Source organism: Rana temporaria, chromosome 1 (genome assembly GCF_905171775.1).
Source record: "Rana temporaria chromosome 1, aRanTem1.1, whole genome shotgun sequence".
NCBI classification, from domain to species: domain Eukaryota; kingdom Metazoa; phylum Chordata; class Amphibia; order Anura; family Ranidae; genus Rana; species Rana temporaria.
In genome coordinates, this window is record NC_053489.1 from 164,635,160 (window position 1) to 164,660,205 (window position 25,046).

A 25,046-nucleotide genomic window follows, 5' to 3' on the forward strand; every position below is an offset into this window, starting at 1 on the left:
CTGGGATTGGCCAGTGATGCATAAATATTTAGCTGCTAATTAGACTATCTTCCAGAATATTTCTGGACAAATAAGGGAAAGCAGTTAATCCTGCAGCCACGGAAACTCAGAACGGACCAGAGAAATCAAACACAGCTACACAGAATAAAAAACGAAATTTGCCTAACAATGAAAAGCAACTCCAATGAATACAGTGGCCCAGAACTAAATGTATTTAACCTAGCACCTATCTAGGATTTCTACACAATGAAGAGACATTCTACTAGGAATAATGTAGTTGGTAACATCAGTTGCAGAGCAAGAAGCAGATCAGGAACAAATTAATGCTGCCCTTTGATCAACACAAAATAAGAAAAAAAGGCCTGATCAACATAGAATAAAAACCAAGAAATCCCCTAAAGAAATTAAAATGCCAAAATAAAGTTAAAAGGGTCTTTCAACATACAATAGAAATCAATACATCCCCAACAGTGCCCCCTAAAACAAAAGCACACCTTTTTAAGAAATACCTTGCTTTTTTAAAAGAAATGTAAACTCAAAGACTCTAACATCATGAAGTAAAAATAATATACCCCCAAATAAATAAAAACTCCAAGATACTGATTCGAAAGTTAGTTTTGGAAATCCTTGCAGCAGAAAACAAAACAAAAACAAAGTTGTTATGGATAAGAGCCCATTCACACAGGTGCAACACGACTTCTAGCACGACTTTGGGAGGCAACTTGGACACGACTTGAGTATGAATCATCAGGCAACTTACAAGGCAACTTCAAGTTGCCTCCAGGACAGTACAAGGCAACTTCAAGTCGCCTCCAGGACAGGAGGCTTTCCAGTGACCAATCAAACAACAATCAGCTCTGTGGGAGGGAGGGGTTTGCCTGAGAAATGTATGTCATTTTCTGTATTGTTGCTTCAGTTAAGACAGTGATCCGACTTCTGAGGCGACTTTCATTGAAATCAATGGGCACAAGTTGCCTAGAAGTCGGATTGAAGTAGTAGAGGAACCTTTTCTGAAGTCGGAGCGACTTCAGTAGTGTACATTAAGATGGCTCCCATTCACTTCCATTCATTTTCTCGACCGAGCGACTTAGGGCAACTTGGGGCGACTTGAAGTCGGATCCCAGGTCGCCCCAGTGTGAACCGGCTCTAAGACAGCATGCTAAAAAGGTAACGCTGACCTCAGATTAACTAAAACAATAAATACCATATATCGTTTATACAGGGAAATTAGATGATGTGGAGGAGTACAGTAGTTTTGCAAATAGTAAGCAGTTTCAATCCGTGCACCTTTCACCAAAACTTCACCACATGCGTGTGTCTCCCCTCTAGGGCATGCACTCACCAGAATTCTGAATAAAATGCGCCTAATCTCACTGATCATCCACCGCTGTACATTCCACTTAATAATAGTCTCACTTATGAAGAGGATTTGGTAAACGTATGTGGAGAAAATAAATAAATTGCCCACATAGTGTGATATTGCCTTTTTTTAAAGTTTATTTACAATCCCCAAAACCCCTTACATAATATGCGTAACAAAAACACAATTTCTCAAGCAAAATGAAGTTTAGAGCGTAATCGCTCGGTTAGCGCAGTTAGCATGAGGAAACTTATATATAAATCAGCCGTTGATGTTTTGTTTCTTGGTTCCCATGCGGTCCGTGGAGCGCAAGCGTCACTTCTTGTTAGAGCCATCGAGATCACCCTTGGTGGCTCTAACAGGAAGTGACGCGTATTACAATCAGGCATTCATATGATATTATGATTGGTTGTAATCCTATTTACATTTTTTATATACAGTATCTCACAAAGATGAGTACACCCCTGACATTTTTGAAAATATTTTAATATATCTTTTCATGTGACAACACTGAAGAAATTACACTTTGCAACAATGTAAAGTAGTGAGTGTACAGCTTGTATAACAGTTTTAATTTGCTGTCCCCTCAAAATAACTCAACACACAGCCATTAATGTCTAAACCACAGGCAACAAAAGTGAGTACAACCCTAGGTAAAAATGTCCACATTGGACCCAATTAGCCATTTTCCCTCCCTTGTCTCATGTGACTAGTTAGTGTTACAAGGTTTTAGGTGTGAATGGGGAGCAGGTGTGTTAAATTTGGTGTTATCGCTCTCCCTCTCTCATACTGGTCACTGGAAGTTCAACATGGCACCTCATGGCAAAGAACTCTCTGAGGATCTGAAAAAAAATTATTGTTGCTCTACATAAAGATTAGACATTTAGTTTCGTAATTTCGTTTTCATCCGAAATTTTTTTTTATTTAGTTACTCCCGAAATTCGTTTTTATTTATTTCGTTTTTCGTTAAAAAAATGCATTCGTCCGAAAATCCAAATTGAGGTTGAATCTGTCATTGAAGGCTTATGGTGTCTGTCGAATGTTCTCCAAAAAAAAAAAAAGGAGATTCGACAGAATCTTAAAAAAAATAAAAAAAATTTGACTCTTCATGTCTCTCTATGTCGAATCTTTTCTCTCTATGTCAAATCTTTTCTCTCTATGTCGAATCTCTTCTTCATGTCTCTATATTGTCGAATCTTTTCTCTCTATGTCGAATCTTTTCTCTTTATGTAGAATAATATTGGACTAATAGAGTTAAGGTTAGGCACATTCGACCGCAACGAAAACGAAAATAAAGCATTTGTTTATGTTGGATCTTTCGGTTTTCGTCCTCTGTACTTTCGTTATCGTTTGTTAAAAATACCTGAAATTCGGACGCAAATGCATTCGGACGAAAACAAATGCACATGTCTAATAAAGATGGCATAGGCTAAAGGAAGATTGCAGAGACCCTGAAACTGAGCTGCAGCACGGTGGCCAGGACCATACAGCAATTTAACAGGACAGGTTACACTCAGAACAGGCCTCCTCATGCTCAATCAAAGAAGTTGAGTGCACGTGCTCAGCTTCATATCCAAAGGGTGTTTTGGGGAAATAGACATATGAGTGCTGCCAGCATTGCTGCAGATGTTGAAGGGGTGGGGGGTCAGCTTGTCAGTGCTCAGACCATACGCCTGACAGTGCATAACATTGGTCTGCATGGCTGTCATCCGAGAAGGAAGCCTCTTCTAAATATTATGCACAGGTAAGCCTGGAAACAGTTTGCTGAAGACAAGCAAACAAAGGACATGGATTACTGGAACCATGTCCTGTGGTCTGATGAGACCCAAATAAATATATTTGGTTCAGATGGTGTCATGCGTGTGTGGTGGCAACCAGGTGAAGAGTACGAAGTCAAGTGTGTCTTGTGTACAGTCAAGCATGGTGGTGGGATTGTCATGGTCTGTGGCTGCATGAGTGCTGCCGGCACTGGGGAGCTACAGTTCACTGAGGGAACCATGAATGCCAACATGTACTGTGACATACTGAAGCAAAGCATGAACCCCTCCCTCCAGAGACTGGGCCGCAGGGCAGTATTCCAACATGATAACGACCCCAAACACACCTCCAAGATGACCACTGCTTTGCTAAAAAAGCTGAGGGTAAAGGTGATGGACTGGCCAAGCATTCCTCCAGACCTAAACCATATTGAGCATCTGTGGGGCATACTCAAATGGAAGGTGGAGGAGCACAAGGTCTCTAACATCCACAAGCTCTGTGATGTCATCATGGAGGAGTGGAAGAGGACTCCAGTTGCAACCTGTGAAGCTCTGGTGAACTCCATGCCCAAGAGGGATAAGGCAGTGCTGGAACCACTCTTTCTTTGCAAACTGCTCCAGGTCTCTCTTATTGGAAGGGCGCCTTTTCCCCAACAGCAATTTTAAGATCTCTCCACAGGTGTTCAATGGGATTTAGATCTGGATTCATTGCTGGCCTCTTTAGAACTCTCCAGCGCTTTGGTGCCATCCATTTCTGGTGCTTTTTGACATATGTTTGGGGTCATTGTCCTGCTGGAAAACCCAAGATCTCGGACGCAAACCCAGCTTTCTGACACTGGGCTCTACAGTGCAACCCAAAATCCTTTGGTAACCCTCACATTTCATGATGCCTTGCACACATTCAAGGCACCCAGTGCCAGAGGCAGCAAAACAACCCCAAAACATCATTGAACATCCACCATATTTCACTGTAAGTACTGTGTTCCTTTATTTGTAGGCCTCATTCCGTTTCCAGTAAACAGTAGAATGGTGTGCTTTACCAAAAAGCTCTATCTTGGTCTCATCTGTCCACAAGACGTTTTCCCAGAAGGATTTTGGCAAACTGTAGTCTTGCTTTTTTATGTCTCTGTGTCAGCACTGCAGTGGGGTCCTCCTGGGTCTCCTGTCATAAGATTTCATTTCATTTAAATGTCGACCGATAGTTCGCACTGACACTGATGCTCCCTGAGCCTGCAGGAAAAGTTGAATTTCTTTGGAACTTGTTTGGGGCTGCTTATCCACCATCCAGTCTATCCTGCGTGGCAACCTTTCATCAATTTTTCGCTTCTGTCCAAGCACAGAGAGATTAGCAGATTAGCTACAGTGCCATGGGTTGCAAACTTATTGATAATGTTGCTCACTGTGGACAAAGGCAAATCTAGATCTCTGGAGATGGACTTGTAACCTTGAGGTTGTTAATATATTTCCACAATTTTGGTTCTCAATTCCTCAGACAGTTCTCTTCTCCTCTTTCTGGTGTCCATGCTTAGTGTGGCACACACAGACACACAATGCAAAGACTAAGGCCTTGTACACACGACCGAACATGTCCGCTGAAACTGGTCCTTCGGACCAGTTTCCGCGGACATGTCCGACCGTGTGTAGGGCCTACCGGACAGTTTTCCGGCCTAGCGGACAGGTTTCCAGCGGACAAAAGTTTCTTAGCATGCTAAGAAACTTGTCCGCTAGAAGCCTGTCCGTCGGACATGTCCGATGGTTAGTTCAACTCATCGCACATGTCCGTTGGCCCGAAATCCCGCGCATGCGTCAAATTGATTCGACGCATGCGTGGAAGCATTGACCTTCCGTGTCACAGAATGTCGGTGTCGTCTATGTCACTGCGTTCTCTGTCCGCAGGGATTTTGGTCTGGTGGTGTGTACACACATCAGACCAAAACCTCCAAGCAGACATGTCTGATGAAAACGGTCCGCGGACCGTTTTCATCGGACATGTTCGCTCGTCTGTACAAGGCCTAAGTGAACTTCTCTCCTTTTTATCTGCTTTCAGGTGTGATTTTTATATTGCCCACACCTGTTACTTTCCCCAGGTGAGTTTAAAGGAGCATCACATGCTTGAAACAATCGTATTTATCCACAATTTTGAAAGGGTGCCAAGAATTTTGACCAGACTATTTTTGGAGTTTTGTGTGACATTATGTCCAATTTGCTTTTTTCCTCCCTTTTTTTGTTTTGTTCCAATACACACAAAGGGAATAAACATGTGTATAGCAAAACATGTGTTACTGCAATACTTTTCTGTGAGAAATGCTTGGTTTTCTAGAAAAAATTCTGGGGTACCAACAATTTTGGTCATGACTGTATATATGGGATGATACTATGACAAACCACACTCATGCTATAGTAATACACTCCACCCTATACTAACATATAAACTGATATTGATTGCACGAAGAGATAGCAATCAGAATTAAAGTACAGTTTTTTCCTAACTGACACTGAATCTTTCCCTTTGCAGTTTGAGCCCAGGTTCACACTGGGTACGATTTCCTCCGATTTGAGATGCGTTTTCACATGTGAAATCGCATCTCAAATCGGCGGCATTTGCCGCCAATTGTCGGCAATGACACTATCCTAATCGGTGCGACGCCGCATTTCAAAAAGTAGTTCCTGTACTACTTTTTGCGATTTCGGGCCGCGATTTACATAGACATCTGTGCATAAACCTGCACAGATGTCCCTTAAATCGCGGCCGAAATCGGGACTGCCGGCGGGAGTGAAATCGTGCGAGTTCAGCTAAACTCGCACGGCTTCACTCCTGCAGCCCAGTGTGAACCAGGGCTTAAAGTCTTTTCTATTCTTTCCCTGCTACAGTTTCCAGTACATTGACACTATAGCTGCTCCATGCCCCCCTTTTGTAGTGAGAAGCCTGGCAACACACTGACAGGCTTGTCCTGCTATTGTCACTCTCAGCAAGCCAGTCCAGAGCAATGATGTGCAGATGGCCCTGGAGCGAGCCCATGTAGATAGGAAGAGTCAGAAAATAAAGATGTAGACAGTCAGCAGCACCAAAAAAAAATGTTATAAAGGTAAAAAATATTTTATTATAAATCAAAATCAGGGTAATTATTTATGATACAGTATGTTTTAGTCAATTAAATGTTATCCAGTTAGGGTTTAGGCCTTCAAAGGCATACTGGGAGCTAAGCTGGTAAGTAGATCAGGTTTCTGCAGACATTGTTGTACTGTAACAACCCACCTCACAAGCTTATTGTCAGTAATCTTAACCCTAGAACACTCCTGCTGGTGATCGTAGAACACCTTCCTTGCTATGTCTCATACACAGAAAACCTAATGTAAAAAAAAAAAAAAAAAATGACAGCGCCAAGACATTTCTCAGAGCCATCAATCAAATTCAAACCATATTTGGCTGTCTTGATGGTGATGCGAAAGCATTTACCCCTTTGGGTCAATACAAATACTGTATGTGCTGGTCCTTCTACCTTCTTACTGGTGTGTGCATGCTTATACTACAGGGGGCTACTTATACAGAATTCAGGTTAGGGTGAATCTTCTGAGCCTATTAGAGCTGTAAGCATAGGCGTGCGCACAGGGTGTGCCAGGTGTGTCTGGGCACACCCTAATCACCCCATGTGCATTAGTATTATCAAGGGACAGCACCAGGTGGGTGGTTGGGGATGCCAGTGGCCAGTGTAAATGCCCCCATTATATTAAAGGCTAGGTTCAACAGTAGGAACAGGTTACACCCGTATTTCGGGTGTAACGTAATATGCTCCCAATCAACTATCTCCCACCACCAGAGCCTCCTTTCTGTGACAGCAGGCGGTATTCATTTGTGAATGAATGAATGAATGAAAAACGTATAAAGCGCGGCGCATGCAAACTGAATCACTTCTGGGCGAGAATTGGGGTGCACACCCTACTGCAATAGGCTGCGCACACCTATGGCTGTGAGTATAGAAAATTAATATTTTTATTGCCTAAAACTGTCCTTTAGTAAAAATTAATGTTTAATTGTACAATAAATTATGCAGACAACTGAAAATACTAACTAGTGTCTTTCAGTATTATCCTGTAGGAAAAGCGTTTAAGAGCTAAAAATTAATGCTTTATCTATTTGGGTAGCTCCTCACTAAAGGACCTTTGACCGTGTGTGAATCTCTCCTTTTGCCTAACAGATCAGATGTAAGTTTCTCAACGTGTACAAGACACTGAGAGGAGTCATACAGAGCAATTATTAAACACATTCCAGATTTGAAAGTACTTTATGCAGTTATCAGCAGACAGCATGAATCACAGAACCTCATTTAGCTGGAGAAACGTAGATTAAAAGAACTATGCTGAAATATTTAAAACGTATTTACAGTTAAAAAGTAATCAAAGTGGCATAATTTGAAACGATAACTAAAACGTCAGACACAGCAGCCTACATCAGCAGATTGGTGTAAATAGACCTAAAAATAGGCAAATTAATGTATGGCTTACATCAATAAATAAGGCTGATAACACACAGTCAATTTTCTTGCAGCGATTACCCCCTCTCGATTTGTCGTCAAAAATGTCATAATGATTTTCCAAGGGATCAGTAACAGTGACAGTGATCTGTTGTTCTGTTGCTCAGAAATCAAGATTCATTAACATTTCAGCTTGGTGGCAAAACTCTTAGCGGCAATTTCCTTTTTTTGATCTACCGTATTTGCCGGCGTATAAGACGACTGGGCATATAAGACGACCCCCTAATTTTCCAGCCAAAATGTTGGTTTTGGGATATACTTGCAGTATAAGACTACCCTCTTCCTACTAGTCATGCCTCGCCTCACGGTGCCACCATTACATGCCAGACTGTGTCACTACATGCCAGACTGTGCCCCATTACATGCCAGACTGTGCCCCATTACATGTCAGACAATGCCCCATTACATACCAGACTGTGCCCCATTACATGCCAGACTGTGCCCCATTACATGCCAGACTGTGCCCCATTACATGCCAGACTGTGCCCCATTACATTCCAGACTGTGCCCCAGTACATGCCAGACTGTGCCCCAGTACATGCCAGACTGTGCCCCAGTACATGCCAGACTGTGCCCCATTACATGCCAGACTGTGCCCTTACCTTATCCTAAGACATGCAGAATCGCGGCCGTACGAGGGCCTCCGTGATAGGCGGACACTGAACACAGTGCCTCCTGGGAAGCTGAGTGTTTCCGCCTATCACAGAACAGAAGACGTAGGAGGCGCGGCTTTTGAAAAATCGTACGGCCGCGATTCTGGGAAAAGGTAAGGTTAGGTTACCGGCGTATAAGACGACCCCCGACTTTTAAGAAGATTTTAAGGGGTTAGAAAGTCGTCTTATACGCCGGAAAATACAGCATTTTATTGATAACTGTAATGCTGCGTACACGCGATCGGAATTTCCAGTTGGAAAAAAAAATATGGTTTTCCAGAAGTTATCTGAACTTTCGTGCACTAAGAACGCAGTGACGTACAACACTACGATGAGCCGAGAAAAAGAAGTTCAATACTTTCGAGCATGCGTCAAATTGTTTCCGAGCATGCATGGTTGTTTTCCCATCGGAATTCCATACAGACAAACCGTTTTCCCGCTAGGATTTTTTCCTGACGGGAAAAAAGAGATCCTGCTCTCTTTTTTTCCCCGGTAGTTTTCCTGTAGGAAAAAGTCCGATGGAGCATACACACGGTCGGGATTCCCAGTCAAAAGCTCTCACTGCAGTTTTTCCGACGGGAAAACCGGTCGTGTGTATGGGGCATCACAAGAAACTTCCATACATGGAAATGGTCAGGAATTGGGTGTCACTCCAGTATAGTCACCAAAAATAAAACTTGCAAGTAATAAACAATGTTATTTTCCATAATTTAATTCACATACAACTTCAGAAAAGAATGACAGACTAACAAGTGAAGACTCCAAATCAAATCTCAAGACAGAAAAAGAGGAAGAAATAAGAAAAGCAATAAAAAGCCACCTTGGTCTATTGGTCAGAGCAATGTACTTTTCCCATTCCCCTCCAAATGACAATGGCAACCACTTTCAGGGAGCCAACATGATCATTTTACAGTATATGCTGTAGAGGAGGTAAATTCAATCCAAGAGTAGTATAAGCCAAACAATCCTGAGTTTGCTTTGGCAGGGGTTTGCGGAGCTTCAAAGAAGTTTGGATGCAGAACCCAAACCTCATTGAAATTAATGAGTCGAATCTGTCAAATAAAAAATGCCAATTTTGTGGGCTAATACAGTATGCATAGGGGTGTCAAAAACTAAAAAAAATTGTGTGGGGGTGGGCACTGCACTGGGGAACATATACCAATAATAATAATAATAATAATAATAATTAAAAAAAAGTAAAAATTCCATGCAACCAGAGGCAGTCATTTTTACTGACATTTACATAAGAAAAGTTGGCAAACAACCTGGCTTACCTTTTCCAGGCAGGTTACTGTACTTACCTTGTCCCTGGATCCTGCGATGCATCCCCGCTGTGTGAGCTAGCCGCGTCCTCCATTCGATTCACACAGTGCCTGCGTACCGTCGATCTCCGTTCCCTGCGACGTTACGACGCACGGGGGCGGAGACCAGCGCCAAATTCAAAAAAGTAAACAAACACATTACATACAGTATACTGTAATCTTATAGATTACAGTACTGTATGTAAAAAATACACACCCCTTGTCCCTAGTGGTCTGCCCTGTGTCCTGCATGTACTTTTATATAATAAAAACATTTTTTTTTTGTGCCTGCAAACTGGAGATTGTCCATAGTAACCAAAAGTGTCCCTTTATGTCAAAAGTGATTTTAGAGCAGCTAGAAAACAGCGATAATAAATTATAATCACTTGCAGAATTGAGCGATAGCGATTTGTGGGGAAATCCGTCATAAAAAAATAAAAGTAATGACAGCGACAATTCTGCAACTGAGCAAATTTCAGTGATTTTGATTTGATTACATTATTGAATCATTTTTATTATAATTACATTATCATTTGTTATAATTATTTATAGTTATTTATTATATTAGAATTTTATAATTTTGTGTTTCAAGCTTTATCATACCCGAGATGTCTACTAGACTCTTGTTTGGACAGATTTAAGTGAGTTATTCCCAAGAATTGCAGGCCTACAATATAAAACGCAGAGTTTCCATGCAAAATAATTGTACCGCTTTTGGTACGTAATTCCAGACAGAATCATACCGCCAGGGAGGTTAAAAAAATAAATAAATACACAGACCCATATTGCACCCCCCCCCCAAGAGTCTTCTATGATATGTATTTTGGGGGGTCTCTGGAGTACTTTCTGTGCTTGTAATAAATCAAATGCCATTGGCCAAAAATGTACATGTTTCTCCTAAAATGCATACCAGACCCTTTGAGTCTGGTATGGATTTTAAGGGTATACCTCTAAAAAAATGCATACTTTCCCCCACGAATCCACACCAGACAATGTAAAGTAGTGAGTGTACAGCTTGTATAACAGTGTCAATTTGATGTTCTCTCAAAATAACTCAACACACAACCATTAATGTCTAAACCGCAGGCAACAAAAGTGAGTATACTCCTAACTGAAAATGTCCAAACTGGGCCAAATTAGCCATTTTCCCTCCCTGGTGTCATGTGACTCGTTAGTGTTACAAGGTCTCAGGTGTGAATCGGCAGCCAGTGTGTTAAATTTGGTGTTATTGCTCTCCCTCTCTCATACTGGTAACTGGAAGTTCAACGTGGAACCTTATGGCAAAGAACTATCTGAGGATCTGAAAAAAATTATTGTTTCTCTACATAAAGATGGCCTAGGCTATAAGAAGAACAAGACCCTGAAACTGAGCTGCAGCACAGTGGCCAATACCATACAGCGGCTTAACAGGACAGGTTCTACTCAGAACAGGCCTCGCCATGGTCAACCAAAGAAGTTGAGTGCACATGCTCAGCATCATAACCAGAGGTTGTCTTTGGGAAATAGACATATGAGTGATGCCAGCATTGCTGCAGATGTTGAAGGGTTGGGGTCAGCCTGTCAGTGCGCAGACCATACGCCACACACTGCATCAAATTGGTTCCCAGAAGGAAGCCTCTTCTAACGATGATGCACAAGAAAGCCTGCAAACAGTTTTCTGAAGACAAGCAGAGTAAGGACATAAAACCATGACCTGTGGTCTGATGAGACCAAGATAAGCTGATTTGGTTCAGATGGTGGTAAGCGTGTGCGGCGGCAACCAGGTGAGGAGAACAAAGACAAGTGTGTCTTGCCTACAGTCAAGCATGGTGGTGGAAGTGTCATGATCTGGTATTGCATGAGTGCTGCCGACACCGGGAGCTACAGTTTATTGAGGGAACCATGAATGCCAACATGTACTGTGACATACTGAAGCAGGGCATGATCACCTCCCTTTTGAGACTTAGCCGCAGGGCAGTATTCCAACATGATAATGACGCTAAACACACCTCCAAGATGATCACTGCCTTGCTAAAGAAGCTGAGGATAAAGGTGATGGACTGGCCAAGCATGTCTCCAGACCTAAACGCTATTGAACATCTGTGGGGTATCCTCAAACAGAAGGTGTAGGAGCGCAAGGTCTCTAATATCCACCAGCTCCGTGATGTCATCATGAAGGAGTGGAAGAGAACTCCAGTGGCGACCTGTGAAGCTCTGGTGAACTCCATGCCCAAGAAGGTTAAGGCAGTGCTGGAAAATAATTGTGGCCACGCAAAATATTGACACTTTGGGCCCAATTTGGACATTTTCACTTAGAGGTGTACTCAGCTTTGCTGCCAGCAGTTTAAACATTAATGGATGTGTGTTGAGTTGTTTTGAGGGGACAGCAAATTTACACTGTTATACAAGCTGTACACTCACTACTTTACATTGTAGCAAAGTGTAATTTCTTCGGTGTTACCACATGAAAAAATATAATAAAAAAATGTACAAAAATGTGAGGGGTGTACTCACTTGTGTGAGATACTGTATATGCATGTTAACTGCCTATGCTGTTTAACCTATCAGTAAACATTCCTAAGTTAAATATAAGCTCAGAGTAAAAGTGATGAGATGTGTAAATTTGCTGTCAGAGTGTACAGGTCAGTGGGAGGTATGCGAACACTGCAGCGTCAACATCTTACTTTTCTTATCTGTAAAATATGCAATAACATCAAACACAGCATGTATACAAAAATAAAACTAGTTTGTTTCCCACACTTTCCGTAGTAGATAAAGTGGTTTGCAGAGAAAACCTTGAAATCTACAACACTAAGGCCGGGTACTCACGAGCAAACATGTATGGTGAAAGCGGTCCGTCGGACCGTTTCCACCATACATGTCTGCCAGAGGGCTTCTGTACGATGGTTGTACACACCATCGTACAGAAGTCCGCGCGTAAACAATACGCGGGGCGTGTCCGCGGTGTCGCCGCGTCGATGACGCGGTGTCGCCGCGACAATGACGCGGCGACGTGGGCGGCCCGCCTTTAAAATGCTTCCACGCATGCGTCGAAGTCATTCGACGCATGCGAGGGACGGCGGGCGCCTGGACATGTACGGTAGGTCTGTACTGACGACCGTACATGTCCGAGCGGGCCGAATTCCAGCGGACTGTTTTAAAACAAGTCCACGAATATTTGTCTGCTGGGAAAAGGCCCGGCGGGCAAATGTTTGCTGGAATTCGGCCCGCTCGCGCCCACACACGACCAAACATGTCTGCTGAAACTGGCCTGCGGGCCAGTTTCAGCAGACATGTTTGGTCGTGAGTACGGGGCCTAAGGGATGTATTTATACATCATTTTCGTAGAAATTCACCCAGTAAAAGTACATGTACTGTACATTCATGCAAGTGTGTAAGGGACCTGGACAGTGTTTCCACCAAGCTGGCCCAGGTCCCACTCTGCTTCTTCCCCAGATAGGATACAAACAAGGGCGGACTGACAACTCATGGTGCCCCCGGGCAATAGGAGATTATGGGGCACCCGGGCAATAGGAGATTATGGGGCACCCGGGCAATAGGAGATTATGAGGCCCCGGGCAATAGGAGATTATGGGGCCCCCAGGCAATAGGAGATTATGGGGCCACACAGTATACACACACACATACAGTATACACACACAGACACACAATATACACACAGAATACACATACAGACACACAGTACACACACACACACTATACATACACACACTGAGAAGGTACTGGAGAGGCGGGCAGCTATAATCTTGGGATTTTTAGACCAAAAGGATGTCGGTAAGGGACATTTCAGGGACAGATGTAAAAAAACACAGATTTTTACATACTGTCCCTGGTTTTACTGAGGCTGGCAACCCTGATGGGGCCCCATAGTGGCATGGGGCCCTCGGCAAGTGCACGAGTGCCCGAATATCAGTCCGCCCCTGGATACTGTTGTGGACATTTTATATATGTGGACATTTTATTCTAGGATGTGTGTTTTATAGATTGTCATCTGTCTCCCTGTGTCTGATGTTTAATCGAGGAGCGCTCTTGCAGAGCGCACTTGGGTTGAATCTAGACCAGCGGTAAAAACGGTCAGTATTAAAACCTTCTTATGGAATTGAAACATGTTCTTTGTGTGTGGGGGCTTCGGTTGGTTTGTAGATATCAAGCGCAATGCGCTGGACTGCTTGGTTTCCAATGACTATACACATTAGAGAAGCGAAGTCCGCATAACAAGAGAAACCTATTATATCTCTCTTGCGGACTTCGTTATCCCCTTATGGATACATATCTGTTTAAAAGGACATTGATATCTGCCTTGTCGGTGTACCGTATATTGACAACAGCAGTAGCAATGTCCCCGCAGATTGTCTCAAGCCTGTAAGAACAAGTAGAATGATCTTATTTAGATATTGTTTTACTTTGAGCAGTATCTGATTGGGCTCCATGCTGAATAAGATTTGGTGTGTGCACTCCCTCCCCTGCCTTTCTTTGAGTGCCCTCCCCTTTTACTGTTTGTCATTTCCTGTCATGTCATTTTGTATTAAGGGAAGCGATTGGCTGTTGGGGCCATCCCTTCCTGCTTTGTTATTCTTTTGTTTCCAATGAATAAAAGAACCTGAGTTTCTGTGCTCTGCCCAGAAGCTTGAGATTCCAGATTGAAGCAGGCAGCATCGTTTCTGATTCTACCTGGTGCCATGAAGTACTTCACATTCCTTGTACCAAAGAGCTTGATACAAACGTGCTTTTAAGCACAAAGGAATTGTTTTGTGCGTTGTGTGCATTAAGACGATGAAGTGCACATTTTGGCGCAGTGTGGATTTGCGTACAAAGCCCAAGGGAATTCTTCCACCACAATACAAACAAACCAGTCTTTTAGAGAGACTTTGAAAGACCCACCCTCTACACTGTGTCCACATGTTCCTGTCCGGAGACCTGTTTCCCAGAATAAAGAATGTACATTTAAGATGCTGTTTCAATGCTTTTCTGTAAAAAAACTCACTAACATAGCGACATACCTTCCTCTGTAAAGCACACAACACCACAGTTCCATTAGTTCTTACAGTGCGTAGCATAATGTTTGCAGACGTGCAGCTTTTTGAACAGCAGCCCCTTTCCAAGTACTCTCTCCTGAGTTCTTCAGCTTTGGATCCCCTGTTCCTGAGCCCAGGCACAAAAGGCCTCCACACTCCAGTCTACAGACCTGTAGACTGAAGTATGTCAGGGGTAGACGATATCCTTCCACCCACTCCTTTGTGAGTCCCTCTGGACAGTCCAACCCCATAGGGGGTATCAGTCTGACACAGATCATGGACCTACATGACGTTGGTCAGGAGTGACCTGTTCCTATACTCCCTTCTGCTCAGGGCTCCACCCACAGCTTATACCAAAGGGTACTTGGTCCACCCACTAATATCACCAGAGGAGTGGCATCTCTAAAAAGGTACTGCACTTACCAAAGAGTGGGGCAAAAAATGATTATTATTAGGCTATTTCCTATGCTGGTCAAATGTTTATTATTAATGACAATGGGGCTCTGCTGATTGTGAGATTCCCATTATATCTGCTATTTGCTATGGACGTTGGATGCTGAAAAATCAAGAGCATAATCCTGCAGTAGATGTCCTGGGCAGGAATTGGGACACGCAGCTAAGCTACTGAGAGCACAATGGTGTTCAGCCAAGAGGACATTGGATAGCCTTAAGCTTCCTCCCAGAGTGGCTCAGGGCAAAGCCAGAAGATTGCCAAGTGGCCCTGTGTACCAAGTCATTGGGTTAAATCAATACATTTTGTCTATACAGGAGGCTGCAAAGAGTTCATTCTAACATCTGCCAACTTTTATGTTACAAGGGATTTCAGATTGCTGTACTGCTTGAACTAACATATGACCTGACCTTCTATTGGTATTAGACAGTGGTCTTAAGAAATGAGCAACTGTGAGTGGAATGTTAATTCGCCTAAAAAAAAAAGATTATACTGTGCATATGAAAGTTGATCAGCATCACCAGAAAAAAAACTGGAATCTTGTTCTTTGTCCCATTGGATGAACAATCTTTTTGCTGTTTTCTCTTCTTATAATCAAAATGGTGTATAATAGGCAAATCATATGCTTTAAGTCTGTGCTTAGAAAATCCACAAAAGAAACAGAGAAAAGCTGTCAGCACTAATATTGTGATATTCACACATGAAAACATGAGCAACATTAAACTCACACAAAACTCAACATAAATTGGTGACGATCAGTGTACGCTGTATACACAAACATGAAATACCAGTAAAATGAAGTAAAGCTGGAGAATTAAAATGAAAATATATTACCAGAATTTATAACCCCTTTTTAATGAGTGGGTATAAAGTGCTCAGTGGTAATACATTCTTCACATAATAAATTGGGCACACAGATAGAAAAATTCAGCTTCGCAAAAAAACTTCATATGGTAAAAGCATGACAGACGTAAAAAGAATAACATATGATGGTGGTGTAATGGTGTGGGGGATATTTTCTTGGCAAACTTTGGGCCCCTTAGTACCAACTGAGCATCGTTTAACCACTTCCATACCGGGCAGTTATACACACATCCATACCAGGCCTATTCTGGCACTTCTCTCCTACATGTACAAATCATAATTGTTTTGCTAGAAAATTACGCAGAACCCCCAAACATTATATATGTTTTTTTAACAGACACCCTAGGGAATAAAACTACGGTCATTGAAACGTTTTATGTTGCACGGTATTTGCGCAATAATTTTTCAAACGCCTTTTTTTTGGAAAAAAATTGTTTCATGAATTAAAAAAATAACAAAACAGTAAAGTTAGCCCAATTTTTTTGTAAAATATGAAAGATGATGTTACACCGCGTAAATAGATACCTAACATGTCATGCTTTAAAATTGCGCACACTCATGGAATGGCGCCAAACTTCGGTACTTAAAAATCTCCATAGGCAACGCTTTGAATTTTTTTACAGGTTACCAGTTTAGATTTACAGAGGAGGTCTAGTGCTAGAATTGTTGCTGGCACTCTAACGCACGTGGAGATACCTGACATATGTGGTTTAAACGGCGTTTACATATGTCGTGGGACTTGCATGTGCGTTCGCTTCTGCGCGAGAGCTACTGGGGACAGGGGCGTTAAAAAAAAAAAAATTATTTCTTTTTTTTTTTTTACATATTTATTTATTTTTTTACACTTTTTTTTTTTTTATTATCAGTTTTATTCCTATTACAAGGAATGTAAACATCCCTTGTACTAGGAATGTGTGTGACAGGTCCTCTTTATGGAGCGATGTGGGGTCAATAAGACCCCACATCTCTCCTCCAGGCTGGAAAGCATGAAATCGGTGAAAAAAAATTCACCGATCTCATGTTTACTGTTGCTTAGCAGCCGCAATTGCGGCTTTGTTTACTTAAGGGGACCTGGCCTTGACGTCATCACATCGCGCCCGGGTCCTCCGACGGTCATAGAGATGACTGGTGACCATCTGGTCACCAGTCATCTCTATGCTTCCTGCCAGCACCGGACGATTCGTTCTCCGGGCCCCCGGTGGCACGGGAGAGCCCGGAGAAGCACCGGATGGCGGCGGGAGGGGGGGGGATGTCCCCTCCCGCCGCCTGTAAGAACGATCTAGCGGTGGAATCGCCGCTATGATCATTCTTACGTTGTGCAGAATCGCCGGCAGAAGAGAAGGATATCTGAATGATGCCTCTAGCTGCAGGCATCATTCAGATATCCCCCCATAAAGCCCAGGACGTCATATGATGTCCACCCGGATCGTTAGAGGTCCTTTGTGGACGTCATTTTACAATGGGCTGGTATGGAAGTGGTTAAACACCACGGCCTACCTGAGTATGGTTGCTGACCATGTCCATGCCTTTATGACTACAGTGTCCCCATCTTATGATGGCTTCTTCCAGCAGGATAATGCACCATGTCACAAAGCTCAAATCATCTCACCACTGGTTTCTTGAACATGACAATGAGTTTACTGTACTCCAAGATCACCAGATCTTAATCCAATAGAGCACATTTGGGATGTGGTGGAACAGGAGATTTGCATCATGGATGTGCAGCCAACAAATCTGCAGCAACTGTATGATGCTATCAAGCCATTATAGACTAAAATCTCTGAGGAATGTTTCCAACAACTTGTTGAATCTATGCCACAAAGAATTAGGCCCCTTTCACACTGGGGTGGGAGGTGCTGTGGCGGTAAAGCGCCACTAATTTTAGCGATGCTATACCGCTAATTTCGCTGCGCTATTCGGCCGCTAGCAGGGCGATATTACCCCCGCTAGCGGCTGAGAAAGGGTTAAAACCGCCCGCAATGCGCCTCTGCAGAGGGGCATTACCGGCGGTATAGCCACGCTGTCCCATTGATTATAATGGGTGGGAGCAGTGAAGGAGTGGTATACACACCGCTTCTTCACCGCTCCCAAGATGTGGCTAGCAGGACTTTTTTCCCGTCCTGTTAGCGCACCGCTACAGTGGGAAAGCCCTCTGGCTTTCACACTGGAGAAACAGGCTTTAAAATTCTCATTGAGATTACAGTAAACACCTATTGTATATTAAAGAAATGCTGACCGATAGGCTTTCCATGACATGAAAACCTATACTGTATCTTTCTTCTGTTATGAAAAGCTTCTCACTCCCTGTCAACATTTTTATGCATACACTGAGCCTCACATGCACAGCTCAGTGTAGAAAACTGTCATGATTCTTTGCTCGGAAAAAACTAAGTCTCATATAGGCATGCATTGGACTTCTGTCATCTGGGTCTGACCAATTAGGGTGACTGAAGACACCAAACCTAGAAAATAACTGCGTAAAACACAGATGATAGAGGGTAGCATGGACAAAGTAGCAAGAATTGCCATGGCTCAGTGTGTGAATAGATACACAGAGCTGTGGGTTGGGAGCGACCCTGCTTAGCTGCCCCCACAGCAAGCTGCATGCTGTGGGGGGCACCCAGCAGGAGGGAGGAGCCAGGAGAACCAGCATGGGACCTGCGAAGAGGAGAATCTGGATGGCTCTGTAAAAACCACTGCACAGAGCAGGTAAGTATAACAGGTTTGTTATTTAAAGAAAAAAATACTTTAATATTACTTTAAAAATACATGCTGCTTGTTTACACTAATGGAGGTCGGTAACCCATTGACGCCCATCGGCCTGTCGACCGCAGACGGGTGTCGAGTCGATCAGGAACACTTTTCTACTTTGCCAACCCCTGCTACTTTAGCGTCAGTCCTTCCCCCAGCCTCCTCGCTCATCCTTCCTCACAGGAGAGCAAGATCCTACACAGCTCTGCACTGATGATGGAGGACGAGAGCTGGCCAAGTTAACTGGCAGATGATTGGTTGCTAGGACATGGGGCAGTCCTAACAACCAATCACCAGCTTGGTATTAAGGAAAGCTATGGGGGCAGAGGTTATTTCTGTGTGGGGGGCAGAGGACACTACTGTGGACAGGGCCAGCGCCAACATAAGGCCAGCGCCAACATAAGGCTGCTTAGGCAGCAGCCTTAGAGCGCCAGAATAGGGATGGTGGTGTTAAAAATAGAATCCCCAGCCACTTGCAGCTGAGGGGCCTCAGTTTCTTTCTCTGTCTCAAATGTGAGACATCAGGGGTCTGTTTAGACCACTGTTATTTCACCAAAGTCCCCCCAACAGGGATCCTAAAAAATACAAAAAAAAAAATGGTAACATTTAATTTTAAAAAGTTGTAAAAATTAAGAAAAAAAATAACATAATAAAAATAAAAACTACTGACACCATCCACTGCCCTACTGACTGACACCATCCACTGTCCTACTGACACCATTCTCTGCTCTACTAACTGACACCATCCACTGTCCTACTGACACCATCCACTGCCCTACTGACTGACACCATCCACTGTCCTACTGACACCATCCACTGCTCTACTAACTGACACCATCCACTGTCCTACTGACTGACACCATCCACTATCCTACTGACACCATCCACTGCTCTACTGACTGACACCATCCACTGTCCTACTGACACCATTCTCTGCTCTACTAACTGACACCATCCACTGTCCTACTGACACCATCCACTGCTCTACTGACTGACACCATCCACTGTCCTACTGACACCATTCTCTGCTCTACTAACTGACACCATCCACTGTCCTACTGACACCATCCACTGCTCTACTGACTGACACCATCCACTGTCCTACTGACACCATCCACTGCTCTACTAACTGACACCATCCACTGTCATACTGACACCATCCACTGCTCTACTGACTTACACCATCCACTGTCCTGCTGACATCAACCTATGCCCTACTGACACTATCCACTGCCCTACTAACATCACCCACTGCCCTACTGACACTATCTACTTTTAAGCTAGGCTAAGTTTGTATTTTTACATTTGTTTTATCATATGTTTCTATGTTTTTCTTACTATTTAGTTAGACCTTGCTAGTTAATTTATTTAAAAAGTATATGGGCGCGGAACCCCTTGATCTTTGATGTCTTTTATGTTCTTCAGGTAGATCTCCATCTCTGAAAAGTTGCCTACCCCTGCACTAGAAGGCTGGGGCACAAAAAACTAATAGGAAAGAAATAAGATTTCAGTTCCTCTGCTGTATATTTTTAAGTGAAGTTTCTCCACAATGCTTATAGTTACACAGGGGGGCTTGCTTTAAAGTGTGTTTACTGCTTGTTTAGAAAATGTAAAGGCATAGTCTGGGCACAGGCTCACTTTAAATGAAAAATACTTTATGACTTGAGAAGTATAGACTCATAGAGTTGTTGATTTTCAGTATCCAGGCATACTCATTACTCAGTCATATTTCATCTGCCAGTTCTTATATTAAGGTGACCAGATTTTTTAAATGAAATCTGGGGACATATTTTTTTTTTTCTTTACTAGTAATGGCGGCAATCAGCGGCTCTCTCCCCGTCGCCCCCACCTCACAGCCTGGTAAGTTCTACTACTGGGTGGAGAGTGGAGGAAGATCTCTCCGCCAGGGAAGACAAGGAGATAAGCAGGCAGGCGGCTGGCCAGGGCTTGAGCCAAGGCAGAAGAACATGTGAGTGGAGCTGAATGGGCACCCGAAACTGAAGAAATATTCCCTCCGCTCCGACCAGCACATCATCATCAGAAAGGGGCACAGATAATGGAAAAAAATACACCCCCCCCCCCTAAACTAGTAGGAGCGGCTGACCGGGGGGTGTAATTCAGTTTTTTTTTATTCTGCCCTGACTGTCTTTGAAATTGCCCCATCCCCTGTTCAAATCCAATCCGGGGACAGACTTGGTCTGGGGACAGTGTCCTCAATCCGGAGACTGTCCCCAGAAACCGGGGATGTCTGGTCACCCTATCTTATATGCATCCTATTTGTACTGATATTACATTACTGTATACAAATGTTATCAGTATTAAAAATTACATTTTTATATAATTATTAGAGAAGTATATAATACAATGGTAACAGAGGAAAAAGCTAACGGCATAAGTCAGGATCCTGGCATATCACACAAACGCACACAAATGCGCATATATATCTATATACCGTATATTGGCTCTGTGGACTTACCTGAGATTTCATAGGCACAGTAAAACAGAGTGAGCAGACACAAAGTGAAGTGCAACGATAAAGACATGTTGTACTGCAATCTCTCTCACATCAGCTGCCAGGCTGGAACAAGACAATAGACCTGCAGAATCTGATGCAGGGCTGCCAGTTGGGTGAAGGATGTTGATACCACACAGATGTTGCTGATTCACACATGAATTAGCCCTAGTTCTCAGCTCTATAGGGAGAAGCACACAGCGACTCCCTAAAACAAAAAGGAATGGCTGTAGTAGTACATGCCCAGGCTCTAAGGCAGCAGAGATTAGACTTTACACAGTGAGCCTGGCAGCTCTCCCAGGGAACAACTGACAGCATGAGCGAAGTTCTAGGTTTTATACTCTGCTGACAGGAAGCAATTCTATGGTACAGAGACCATTCACTCTGAGTCAGGCGCACACAGCAGAGGCTGGTAAACATCTGAGACACAAGTTATTCTGATCTGGATGTACTCTCTTTATCATAGCTAAAGTCCATGAAAATGTACTGTACTCCTAAACTAAATACTTATTTTTTCCCCATTGCTGTTTATGCACACACAAACATGTACATTATAATATTAGATTTTGTTTGGTCATTGTAAAAATTAATTCTCTGATTTCCTGGAGAGACAAAGCTTCACATCAATCAGTACTAGTGGGTTCAGCTGCCTATTTCCAGCAGTAAAACGATAGGTGCCAAAAACAAACAAACAGAGAGAATGGCTTAATCCCTAAATTTCTCAATCAATCTCAGCATGGGTCTAAACAAAAAAAGAAAGGCAACAGGACCAAGCAAACCAAAATGGTGGGAGCTGTGTCTCTTAAATAATGTGGAGGAAAGAGTGGCTGTGGCCCAAGCTCGCAATCCAGGTGCAGTGAGCCAGCTGCATGAGAGACATTTTCCTGATGCCATTCCTGGTTCCTTAAAGTGGCTGTAAAGATTTATTTTTTATTTTTTTATAAATAACAAACATAACATACTTATCTCTACTGTGCAGTTTGTTTTGCACAGAGTGGCCCCGATCCTCCTGTTCTGGGGTCCCTCGGCGGCTGTCTCGGCTCCTCCCCGCAACAGCTAACCCCCGTTCTGGGAAGTGCTCTCCCACAGGGGTTAGCTTGCGGACGCGCTCCTGTGATAAAGTCGGCGGCCATAGCTCCCTGGCACGCTGCGTCATTGATTTGATTGACAGCAGCGGGAGCCAATAGCTGCGCTGCTATCAATCTCCAATGACAAGCCACCTCAAGTTGGGGGAAACCATTGCGGGATCACACCCACAGAGTTTCGTGTCTTAGGTAAGTAAAACGGGGGTCTGGGGGGCCCGAGAATGCAAGGTGTTTTTTCACCTTAATGCATAGGATGCATTAAGGTGAAAAAACATAAACCATTACAACCCCTTTAACTTAAAAGTCACCAAAATAAGGTGTTGTGCCTGTAGAAGACACGGAAAAAGAAGAGACATATGCTTTTTCTGTCCCTCCTGTCCTGGCCAACCTGGTCTCTGCATTCCATCGCAACAACACACTAGTGGAGTATTAGTATAGGGTACAGCACGACACAGTCTAGGGTACACATTCCCACAAGGTGGAAAGTTTACAGTTTAGAAGTAACAAAAAAGTAGAAAATAAGTAAAAAAAAAAAAACACAGAAAAATCACAAAAATAGTTGTTTAATGAGTTAACGTTCTGTTGTTACTGTATTTTATTGTTAACTGTTGTTTGCTTTGCAGGAATGCTATTGTTCAGTCTGACAGCAACAGTGGCTGGCAGCACTGCTGGAGGAAATTTCTCATCTGCAGTTAAAAAAAAGAATATATATGCCCAAGCATGGGGGCCTGGGGTGGTCAGTGGGTGGATCGTTCCTATGCTTCGACATATATTTATTTTTCTCTTTTTTTTGGCACAGATTTTAATTAAAAAGAAAAGTTGTTTTATTGAGTTCAGCACTGGATCTGTTTATTTTGACAGCAGCAGGGTGTGCTTTTATATGTCAGTGATTTCAGCACTACATAAGGATGTTTCTCCTTTCATAAGGAGGTTTCTCATTCGCAGTCGAAAAAGAATGTAAATGCCCAAGCATGGGGGCCTGGGTTGGTCAGTTGGCGGATCACCCCTATGCTTTGGCGTAATTTTTCTTTCACTTTTTCTGGCAGCGATTTCTTTATTCACATCGATCTAAGTGAATTGAGGGATCTGTTAGGTTCTTTTTTTTTATTCAGCCCACAAGCTGCATGAAAGAATAGAACATTACATACTGTATATGCCCAATAAGGACCAGCAATGTACTGGTACGTCACTGGACTTTGAGTGGTTATACCAGAATGATGCCTGCAGGTGCAGGTTTTTTTCAGCCAGCGATCAGCTTTCATGTAAAATCAATCCTAGTGGCTAATTTGTTGCTAGATTGCTTTTACAAGCATTGGGAGGGGACGTCTTCCCCCCTCCTGCCGCCTTCCACAGTTTTCTCTGACTCTCCCTCCCCACCAGGGAACACAAGAATGCATCCGGCGGTTCCGCCAGCTGACCATAGAACTGATCATCCCTATGGTCTAAGAAACCTGAAGCTAAAAGCATTTTCATCACGCCAGTTTCGCCGGATATAAACAGCGCCGCATTTAAATTGGAAAGGCATCTGATCACACCAATCTTGGTATGATCAGATGATTTAAGAGCAGAGGAGAGAGTCTAATACGCCCCATATATCTTAGAAAAGAGTACCTGTCACTGCCTATTGCTACCACAGTGTACATTTACATTTCCTGTGAAAACAATTAAAGTGATCCAAAAGAAAAAAGAAAAATGTGTAAAAAAAAAAAGAAAAAAGAGAAAAGGAAATTCTGAACCTTCAGGCTTTCAAAGGGGTCATTGAATTTCGGGTCGTTTACGTGGCTAGGCTTAAAAAAAAAAAGTCTCACACGCGTAGTATCCTCATACTCGGGAGAAGTAGCAGAATCAGTTTTGGGATGTAATTTCACATATACCTACAGTATGTGTGAGAAATATCTTATTAAAGTGACCACTTTAAAAAATGTCTCTCTGCAAATTCCTTGGGGTGTCTGCTTTCTGAAAAGGGGTTATTTGGGGGGTTTTGTACTGTCAGAAAGTAAAAGCTGCGTAAATTCCAGTATATATACCTAGGGCCAGATCCACATAGAAATAGATCGGCGCAGCGTATCAGAGATACGCTACGCCGCCGTACCTTACCTGGCGTAATTTCGAATCCTTAAAGATTTTGCGCCGTAAGTTACGGCGGCGTAGTGTATCTCTGGCGGCGGAATTCAAATAGGCGATTAGGGGGCGTGTTTCATTTAAATGAAGTGCGTCCCCACGCCGAATGAACTGCGCATGCTCCGTTTCTAAACTTCCTGCCGTGCATTGCGCTAAATTACGTCGCAACAACATATTTTTTTTTAACTTAGACGTGAATTACGTCCATCCCGATTCACAGACGATTTACACAAAAAAAAAAAAATTTAAATTTCGACGCGGGAACAACGGCCATTCTTAACATGGCAAGTCTAACTATAAGCCGCAAAATACCAGCTTTAACTATACACCGGAAAAAGCCATCTAGAGACGCCGTAAAAAAATGCGCCGGCCGCTCGTACGTTCGTGGATCGACGGAAATAGCGAATTTGCATACCAGACGCGGAAAACGACGTGAACGCCACCCAGCGGACGCTGAAGTATTGCATCTTAGATCCGAAAGGTGTACGACGACGTATACCTGTCGGATCTAACCCAGATGCCGTTGTATCTTGGTTTGGGGATTCAAACCAAAGATACGACGCGGGTAATTTGAAAGTACGCCGGCGTATCAGTAGAGTACGCCGGCGTACTCTGTCTGTGGATCTGCCCCCTAGTTTTTAGAG

General features: G+C 43.2%; 1 protein-coding gene across 2 annotated transcripts in view; it reads right to left on the reverse strand.

The window, feature by feature from the left end:
* The window catches only part of SUSD2 (sushi domain containing 2), a 320,283-nt gene extending 298,759 nt beyond the window's left edge, over positions 1-21,524 (reverse strand). For both annotated transcript variants that reach the window (XM_040345523.1, XM_040345532.1), the window contains exon 1: positions 21,161-21,524. In XM_040345523.1, the coding sequence (XP_040201457.1) occupies positions 21,161-21,227 (67 nt within the window). In that variant the 5' untranslated portion in view covers positions 21,228-21,524. The remainder of the gene's footprint in view (positions 1-21,160) is intronic.
* Between the last annotated feature and the right edge of the window lie 3,522 nt (positions 21,525-25,046).